At 49.4% G+C, this 8,657-nt stretch overlaps 2 protein-coding genes across 3 annotated transcripts in view; both read right to left on the reverse strand.

Moving 5' to 3' along the window:
• The window catches only part of CACFD1 (calcium channel flower domain containing 1), a 7,866-nt gene extending 6,853 nt beyond the window's left edge, over positions 1-1,013 (reverse strand). Inside the window, exon 1 of the mRNA XM_017745546.1 lies at positions 852-1,013. The gene's annotated coding sequence lies outside the window, so the exon portion shown is untranslated. The remainder of the gene's footprint in view (positions 1-851) is intronic.
• Positions 1,014-1,478: 465 nt separating this feature from the next.
• ADAMTS13 (ADAM metallopeptidase with thrombospondin type 1 motif 13) overlaps positions 1,479-8,657 on the reverse strand; it is an 18,938-nt gene continuing 11,759 nt past the window's right edge. The window contains exons 16-25 of one of the 2 annotated variants that reach the window (XM_017745539.1): positions 7,872-8,001; positions 7,058-7,247; positions 6,702-6,819; positions 6,238-6,367; positions 5,188-5,392; positions 4,420-4,717; positions 3,791-3,937; positions 3,163-3,339; positions 2,651-2,835; positions 1,479-2,357 (exon numbers count right to left, since the gene is read on the reverse strand). In XM_017745539.1, the coding sequence (XP_017601028.1) occupies positions 2,199-2,357; positions 2,651-2,835; positions 3,163-3,339; positions 3,791-3,937; positions 4,420-4,717; positions 5,188-5,392; positions 6,238-6,367; positions 6,702-6,819; positions 7,058-7,247; positions 7,872-8,001 (1,739 nt within the window). In that variant the 3' untranslated portion in view covers positions 1,479-2,198. The remainder of the gene's footprint in view (positions 2,358-2,650; positions 2,836-3,162; positions 3,340-3,790; positions 3,938-4,419; positions 4,718-5,187; positions 5,393-6,237; positions 6,368-6,701; positions 6,820-7,057; positions 7,248-7,871; positions 8,002-8,657) is intronic. The other variant, XM_017745540.1, reaches the window with a different exon arrangement.

An 8,657-nucleotide genomic window follows, 5' to 3' on the forward strand; every position in this document is an offset into this window, starting at 1 on the left:
CGGACACGGGAGGGGCTCTGGCTGCGGAGCGATCCCAGCGGCCCTGGAGCTGCTCCAGTGCGTCCCGAGCTGCATTGTGGGTCCCCCCCGGCAGCAGGCAGGGCTTTGCCTTTGATGTCACTCGCATTAAAGGGCTGTGGGCAGAGCTCTGCTGCACGGATTCATCGGCACAGACACCGCCACGCACCCCGCGCCTGGGGCTGCGGGCACGGCAGCTCTGGATGCCGCCTGTTATCCAGGCAAGCCGGTGTTTGCTTTTCCAGGATGGGCTGCATTGTGGGTCCCCCCCGGCAGCAGGCAGGGCTTTGCCTTTGATGTCACTCGCATTAAAGGGCTGTGGGCAGAGCTCTGCTGCACGGATTCATCGGCACAGACACCGCCACGCACCCCGCGCCTGGGGCTGCGGGCACGGCAGCTCTGGATGCCGCCTGTTATCCAGGCAAGCCGGTGTTTGCTTTTCCAGGATGGGAAACAGGAATCCTCGCAGTGATGGGAATTGAACGCTGTTACAAAATTGTGCCCTCCAGGTTAAGAGGGTCGCGCTCCCCGGATCTGACTGGAATCAGGTTTTCTCCCTAGAAAATGGGAGCAGAAGTAGCACTTTTTAAGTAGATACCCCAGCTGGCAGCCCGTTGGTGTCCAAACAAATGGGACAGGGGAACACCCTGAATTCTCCTAAACTATGAAGGCAACAGCTGCATTTTGTGCAGATGAACATGGAGCACAACCAGAGCCCGATCTGGAACAATAAATAGCAGTGAGACTTGGGATCCAGAGCAGAGTGGGAAGACAGATCCCATCTGCTAAAAGGTTACAGAAAAAGGATTAAGGAAAGGATGTCTTTTCACTACCATCTCCTGTCAGACAGGAAATGAAGGCCCAGGGCCTGCATCACCCACGCACTGCAGTGGGATAGCTGATGTCTCCAGCTCCTCGAGGATCTCACTTCAGGATTCTACTTTCTGGCTCTTCCAGGAATGGAACGTAAATCTGGAGGCTGGCAAGCAGAAAACTCCAGGTTTAACCAGCAAAAAAAAAAAAAAAAACCAACTGTTAATTAAGAAGAATATTTGTGGTTGTAGAAGGATGTCAGAATCCAACTGAGAGAAAGCAGGAGCAGGGTTAAAACTGCCCAGGCAGAACCATTTATTGCATCCAGCATGAAGAGCAAGTGCAGATGTGTTCAGCCAGGCTCCAGGTGCAGAAAAGACCCCTTAAGCAGTATATTGTGATTTTGAGGAGGATGACAGATTTGGACCAAAGCACAGTCCAATGTCCAAGATATTAAAAAAAAAACCCCAACTAAAAAATACATTTAAATGAAGCTCATGTGAATATTTGCCACTGCTCTAAAATCCCTTTTTCTGCCAGAGCTTGTCCATGCAGCCCCAACCACAGTTCTGTCAAGTGAAGATACAGATTAATAGCACAGCTACTGTTCTTATCTGAGGAAGTCAGACCTGGCATCAAACCTGGCATTAAGAGACAGAATTCTTTTATTTTCTCATAGAAAAGAAGTACTGGTATCACTGTCAGATAGGCAATAGTACAGCCACAGAAAGGGTGGCTGGGGAGGCACTTCAGGATGTCATTTAGTCCTCCCATATAAAGCCAGCTGTCACCAGGGCTTGCCCAGGCCAGCAGTGCCTCAGCTCAGCCAACTCCTGAACACATTCAAGCTTTGAGTGACCTGTCCTAGGGTGGCACTGCCCTCCCCACACATCTCCTTGTGCTGGCAGCTCATCTTTGCCTTCTTCATTCCATTCCACAGTTTCACTGTGCCTCAATTTTGAGGGGAATTTACACTGCAAGAGAGTGAATTTAAGGGCTAAAACGTAACTGGTGGTGTACAGAGGTTTATACTGGGCCACCAAGAAATTAAATGACTCTCCTAAAAGGTCCCACCACATTACAGAGGCAGGACCCACCCTGACACTCCAGTGCCCAAGTCACCCCCTGCAGACATGTCAACTGCATTAATGCCAACCAAATCAGACAGAAACTCCGTATGAGAAAGATTTGCTAAATATTTGGGGGTTACACATCTTTTGTATGATCTTTATCAATGCAGAGATCCCAAAGGAGTCAGCAGATATTGTTCCTACTCAACAGATGAGGAAGAAGTTGCAAGAAGATTAAATGTGTGCAGTGAGCAGGCAGCAGTGACTAACTGGACAGTGCAGTGGCTCTGGCCCCTTTTATTTGGGCTCAATAGCGTGATATTCAGCCCAGAAATGGGTTCTATGATCCTTAACGTTTTCATGGAATTCAATTTCAGCTTGGCTTCCTGTTGACTGCCACAGGAATTGCTGCTTCCCATGGAACACCACGGTCTTCATGGTGCTGACATCTCGGACCTGCAAGGGGAAAAACCAAACCATTTTATCTCAGCAGGCTACAGATGAAATAAATACCAAAAAAAAAAAAAAAAAATACTGGAGACTTGTAGATTGATCACTCAGGGAAAAGCTGTGCTACAAAGGTTAGAAGAAATACAGTAGGTATCAGAAATTCTCATTCCCATCTACATTTACACAACAGAGATCGGAGTCCCTGATTTGTGACTGAACTGTGCATCTGGGTGGAAATCTCTAAAGGGGATGGGTTTGTTCCCATCCAAATCATTCCAGTGAGGTTCCTGCCTCCTCACCAGGATATAGTTGAAGTGTGTCTGGTTGCCTTCAGGGCCCAGGTCAGTGTTCAGGGCACGGATGGAGATGCGCTGCCGCGGAGCCACCGTGATGAAGGTCCGACACACGACCTCTTGCCTCTGATCAGGCAACTGCACAGGATTCACTACTTCACCCTGGGGGCCAAACAGCTGCTGGTCACAGTCTGACAGGGCAAAGGGAGAAGAGAAGATGGTTTAGAGAAGTATCCAGCATCTCCAAGAAGGAAATCATTTAAATTAAACACAGGCAGAAGAGTTTCTCTAGGGATTTTTATCTGGGAACCTCCAAGCATCAGCAAACACCTGTCTGGGGTTTGCCTTTAAAACAAAGGGGTAGCCCACAATTAATACCAATTCCAACACTCCTCAAGAAGGGGTTTGTGAGTTGCTAAAAATGAAGCAAGGTTTCCATAGATTTCCATAGGCAACCACCATTCATGGAACTCTGTGGGCCTTAATCTACAGCAAGAGCAAAGCTCTCAGTACAGTACCTTGGTAATACTTTTTGGCTGCAGTTCTGCTGCTGTACTGCAGAATGACCCCGTTTCCTGGCAGCACAACACGCTGTTTCACAATCAGTGTGTTGGTTCTGGAATTTATCAGTGACAGAGGGAGCTTCCTGCAGCCTGTCCGCCACATCATTCGCCCAGAAAACAGCAGGACCTCACCTGGAACGGATGAGCACAGGGCCTAGAAACACTTTTATTTGAAGTAAAAGCCAGTCTCTCTTATGCAGGTCTGGAATCAAGTAATTTCTGCATCTTGTTTCTATCTTATCAAAATCTGTCATGAGAACAGGCCAGTTAATTAATCTAACTGTGCTGATTCCAGCTAGAGGGTACATTGGTTTTATAACAGGCCAAAACAAGCTTATTTAACCCCATAAGTTCCTTTCATCTCAGATCTATCGACAGAACAGGTAAGAAGCCACTGTGTGAGGGGAGGACAAGCAGCATCTTCATTTTGTTCCATCTGGCAACAACTTGGTGGAACAGAAAAAATCAGTGAAATGGTTTCAGAGATTACACAGGCTCTGAGGCAACCAGAATTTTTCAGGGCACCAGAAGAGGTGCAGATTTGCCAGAGGGCCAGGCTGGATCCCAGAGCTCCAGGCAGTACCTGCAGTGCAGTTGAGGGAGCTCTCCAGGATGGTCACTGAGATCTCCTCCCTCAGGGGACGCCCGATGGCCACCGTGCAGTCCCTGCTCTCCATGCCTGTCATGTTGATGATCCCAGTGGCATTGAGAAAGAGGTTTCCACACACACCTGGACAGCAGAGACAGGTGAGAAACACACCCAGAAGGAACTACAGGAAGGCAATTCCCTCCGTGGCACAATGAACAGACAAAGTCACATCTTCTGGGTAAAGCACTGGAAGAGTCATAGAATCCCAGAATCCCAGAACCACAGAACATCCTGAGTTGGAAGGGACCCACAAGGATCATGGAGTCCAACTCCTGGCCCTGCACAGGACTACCCCAGGAATAACACCATGTGCCTGAGAGTGTTGTCTAAACACTCCCTGAAGCCTTGAGCTGCTGTCCCACAGGCTCCCAAGTCAGAAGAGGTTTGGGAAGCACAGGGAAGCAAGGCATTGCTCCTAGCTCAGGTACCATGGACATGCTGGAACAGCAGGGTTTCCCTCCCAGCCACATGTATTCCCTCCCATGCTGCTGTCCCTGGCTGGCAGCAGGATCACCACAGCCCAGCTGCACACAGGAAGCACCTTTTGGCCGTGTCCTCCTCACCTCCACCAGGCTTTGTCGGCTCCCGGGGCCCAGCAGACAGAGGGACATCCAGGTCCTTGTGTCTGTGGTCTGTGCCAGCTGCAGCTCCTGTCAGGTGTGTGGCTGGTGTCACTGGCTGCAGCTCTGCCCCAGGGGACACGGGTCCCTCCTGCTCAGGACAAGGCCCTGCGGAGCAGCCACGCACCACGATGGCCTTGGGGAAGCGCCGGCAGAAAAGGGGGTTCACGGGCTTGTGGGTCAGAGAGCTGAGGCAGAAATCCTGCCTGGTCTGAATGCCATTCCCACAGGATGTTGAACACTGCAGAGGAACAAACCCACAGAACTGCTTTTATCCCTGCATTCCAGCTGGTATTTGGAAATAAATGCATTGATAGGCTCAGGCACGATCTGGAGGGATTCACTGATGTTCTTCTGCCACTTGCCCTGTCAGTGCTCTTGTTCCATCAGCTCTAAGATGCCCCACCTTCCAGGGGATCTTCCAAACTATATATTTAAATTGCAGAACCACTTCCTAAAAAAGTCCCAAAATATCTGCATTCCAGGAGAAAACATGCCAAAACCATTTCTAGGCTGCAGCCAAAACTTTAGCTGAGGAAGGTGGGAAGCAAACCTACGGCTGCTAAACACAGGGCAGTGGAAAGGATGGAAAACATCCTTGGAAACAGTTTAGCATTTCTGTGGGAAGCCAACAGACAAGGCAGAAGTTGTACTTCTCCCCTGTAGCCTCCAGGGAAGGGAAGAGCTGGAAAACTGAAGGGGAGCAGGTACCTCTGACCACTCGCTGAAGCTCCACTCGTAAGAGCACGTTCGGATGACACAGGGGACACTGGTGAGGGGCTTCTCTGCCACAGGACACAAATGTTCCTCCTGCAAGACCTCCTGGCCGTGGAGGATCTGCACACAGGTGACCAGCTGCACTGCTAAGCCCAGCCCACAGCTGGAGGAGCAGGGCCCAGCTGGGGTTACCTTCCACCTGGCAGGGCAGGGAGGAGAAAAAGTGAGTTAGTGATGAATCCCCACCCTGTCTCTCACTGCAGAAAATGCAATGCAGCTCCCTCACTCTTCAATCCTTCTTCACTCTCTGCCTCACACTCTCTGTGGTACTTGGAATGCAGCCTGGAGCAGGTTTGGAGTTGGATATAGAGCGCATTCCTGTTTTGCCAGGAGCCCACAGATTTCAAATCCACACTGAGTCTTCCTCTGTGTCCATCACCGCCCTCCCCAGGGTGACACACACAGGCTTAACTGCAGAAAGAATCTTATCTCCCTCCAAAACACACACACCACTGAACCCTCAGATCAGGATCAGACCCAGAGGCCCTGGGAGTGGCATCCTGTAAAAAAAGTTCCAGTAGCTTTCCAGTCCCACAGCAAATAGGGCAGGGCAAGCTCACCACAAATCCTAAGGAAAGTGCAATCCATTTCCTTCAGTTTTCAGAGCAGCTATTCCAGATTCTGAGAGTATTTAATTCTTGCTACTTTCCTTGATGCTCTGTGGAAACTGTACAGCTGGCAAATGTGTCACCACCTTTTGCAGCTATGGATTTGTTCCTGCTTCCCAGAGTAATAAGGGATCGAGAGGTTTTTGGTTTTTCTCTGGAGTCAGACTCTGAGGACTACACTTAATTTCTGTCTGAGATGTACCAGCCCAGGAAAAACTCTGAGTTTGCTGATATGGAGCAGTGCTACAGTTTTTGCAGCTGGCTTTGCTTCCAAAGAAGGGGAGAGCAGCTTGACCCTTCCTTTACCATGTCCCTGGAGACAGAGAGAGGAAGGAAGACCCCTCACTGGCTCGTTGTCTCCTGGTAACTGCTTTACCTTGGTGGGCAGGGGTTGAGATCACAGACTTCCACCCTGCTCTCTGGCTTTGGCACTGGCTGACAGTTTTCCTCCTGGGTTTCTTCTTTGGTGTCAAAAGCCACACAAACATAGTGCAGCTGAGCCTTACCTAGGAAGGGAAGCAATCTGACTGCGTGGTTTGGATGTACAAGGGTTGAAAGTAAGTCAGAAGTGTCACATCTGTGTGTACAAACCAAGCAAACTCTGCCCAAGCCATGGCACTCTTACTGCACTCATCACCCCAGCTCTGAAGCACAGCAGCAGCCAGACCACCCTCTAAATTGTTCTGTCTGAGCCAGGCCTCCTTGCCCCTTCCAAAATAACTGTGAACACAGCTACACTTAGAACTGTAGAGGGGGAAAGATCAGGTCCCCGAGGCTCCCAGGCACTGAAATCACACCTAGAGCCAAGCAACATTTCCCTGCAGCACAGAAAGGCCTCACCTCTACCACAGGAGACAGAACACTCCCCAGCTACAGGGCTCCAGACATACACAGTCCGATTTTCCAGCTGGATGTGCCCAGGTGACTCCAGAGGCTGAAGTAAGTGTGCATCTTCCTCCTCAGAACAGAGCAAAAAACAGCTGCCCTAAACAAACCACCATGATGAACTGAGGCATCCAGCAGCTTAATTAAAGAGGGATGGAGCTGCCTAAAGTGACAGGATGAAGCTTTAACTGGGCAGAGCAGTGGTGCAAACCACCCTCCGGGCTCCAGGAGTAAGCTGGTGGTTCTTAACTGGTGGATAAAAGCGCAAAGCTCACAGTGAGGTTCCTGAAAAGCCAAGCCAGCAAACTCACTTTGTCCCAGCCCAAAGGGCACACATTGACCACACATGGCACAAGGGAGAGGGGTTTTTCTTCTGCTGGGCACAAGCTGTCATCCACCACAGTCTCCAGGCCATCATGGAACTGCACACAGGTCAGGTTCTGCTGGGCAACTCCAGTCCCACAGACAGCAGAGCATTCATCTCTCTGAGACATCTTCCACCTAAATGGGAGGCAATGGCATCGCTCTGTTTCCCACCTGGATCAGGGAGGTTCATTACTCAGGACACTGGTTACAGAAATGGGTCATGCAGAGGATTCAGCTTCTCTGTTTCAAGAGCTTTGTCTGGATGTGACTGAGAGGACAGTTTAAGTCCTTTCACTGACAGCTTTCAAGGACTAAAAGCACCTAAGCTAAGGAGCTATAGTTCACAGTGTGATCACTTTTGATTGAACACTAAAATGTCTGTGAGGGCAGTGTCTGGGCAGGCTTGGCCCTTGGTCCTCCTTCCAGAATAAACAACACAAGGGTCAACCCTCTTTGTTGGAACCATCTTGGAGAGGATGTGAGAGCCATCTCCTTCTGGCCATGCCCTCAGAGTATCTCCATTTAGCAGATTACTGTAAAACATTGGAAGGACTATTTCCCAATCCTTCAGCTGACATCTCAATTACCTCATGGGACCAGGAAAGACAGAACATGGCTTGGGATCTGCTACCCCATTGTAATTATGAGGAAACCACTTCATACTTCTCTCTTTTTTCCACCTTGCACAACACCAGTGCAGAGCCTGGGTTAAGTGGCAGAGAAAAGCAGGAATTCAGTTGAGCTCCCAAGAACACCGACCTGTACAGGCACGGCTCCATGGCACAGGGCTTGTGCTCTGGGAGGGGCTGGGGCAGCTCCAGACACCACTGATCCTCTGCTACTTCATTCCTGGTCTGATCAAAGCACACATGAACCACTGGGAGCACCCCTGGGATACAAAAGGAAAAGGAAATGAAGTTATAACCAGAGTGAACAGCTCCCCTCTGCTCTGGTAGGAAGATGCAGAGATTTTGCTTCGCTCAGTCACCTGTGTAAGAAAATGGGGTGTATGGGAATACAGACTTCTGTAAACACACAAACCCCTTCTTTGTGACATAACCTCCCTCAAGAGTTTTAAAGTGATTTTCCAAGGTGAGCACCCCACCAGAGGAGAAGTTTGATTGATAATCCCCAAAATGGAAGGGTTGCGCTAAACTGGCTGTTTGAAAGAACAAGGATATCAATCATAATTTGGAACAAATTATTTCTAATGATCTGACTGATGAGGGACAGAAAATAAGCTCTAGGAGGAGATGGTTTTAAATGCCATAGTGTAGAAGTGACCAGGTAATATCATCACACAGCCTTTGTGCTCAGACAGCACCAACCTCCTCAAAGGCATCATCAACAGCCAAAACCAGGCTAGAGGTGCTGGCAGAGAAACTGGAGAATTCCAGTGCCTGCAGCAGGCAAGGAATGAAATATTCATAAGCTACAGCTCTAAAGAAGATTTGTAACGATAACGAACCTAAAAAGCAAAGCAGATGAAAAGTCAGACTCAAAGAAATTACAAGCAAAGCTAAAAGGAGTCTCCTTTCAAGGACT

This window comes from Corvus brachyrhynchos, unplaced genomic scaffold (genome assembly GCF_000691975.1).
Source record: "Corvus brachyrhynchos isolate BGI_N302 unplaced genomic scaffold, ASM69197v1 scaffold59, whole genome shotgun sequence".
NCBI classification, from domain to species: domain Eukaryota; kingdom Metazoa; phylum Chordata; class Aves; order Passeriformes; family Corvidae; genus Corvus; species Corvus brachyrhynchos.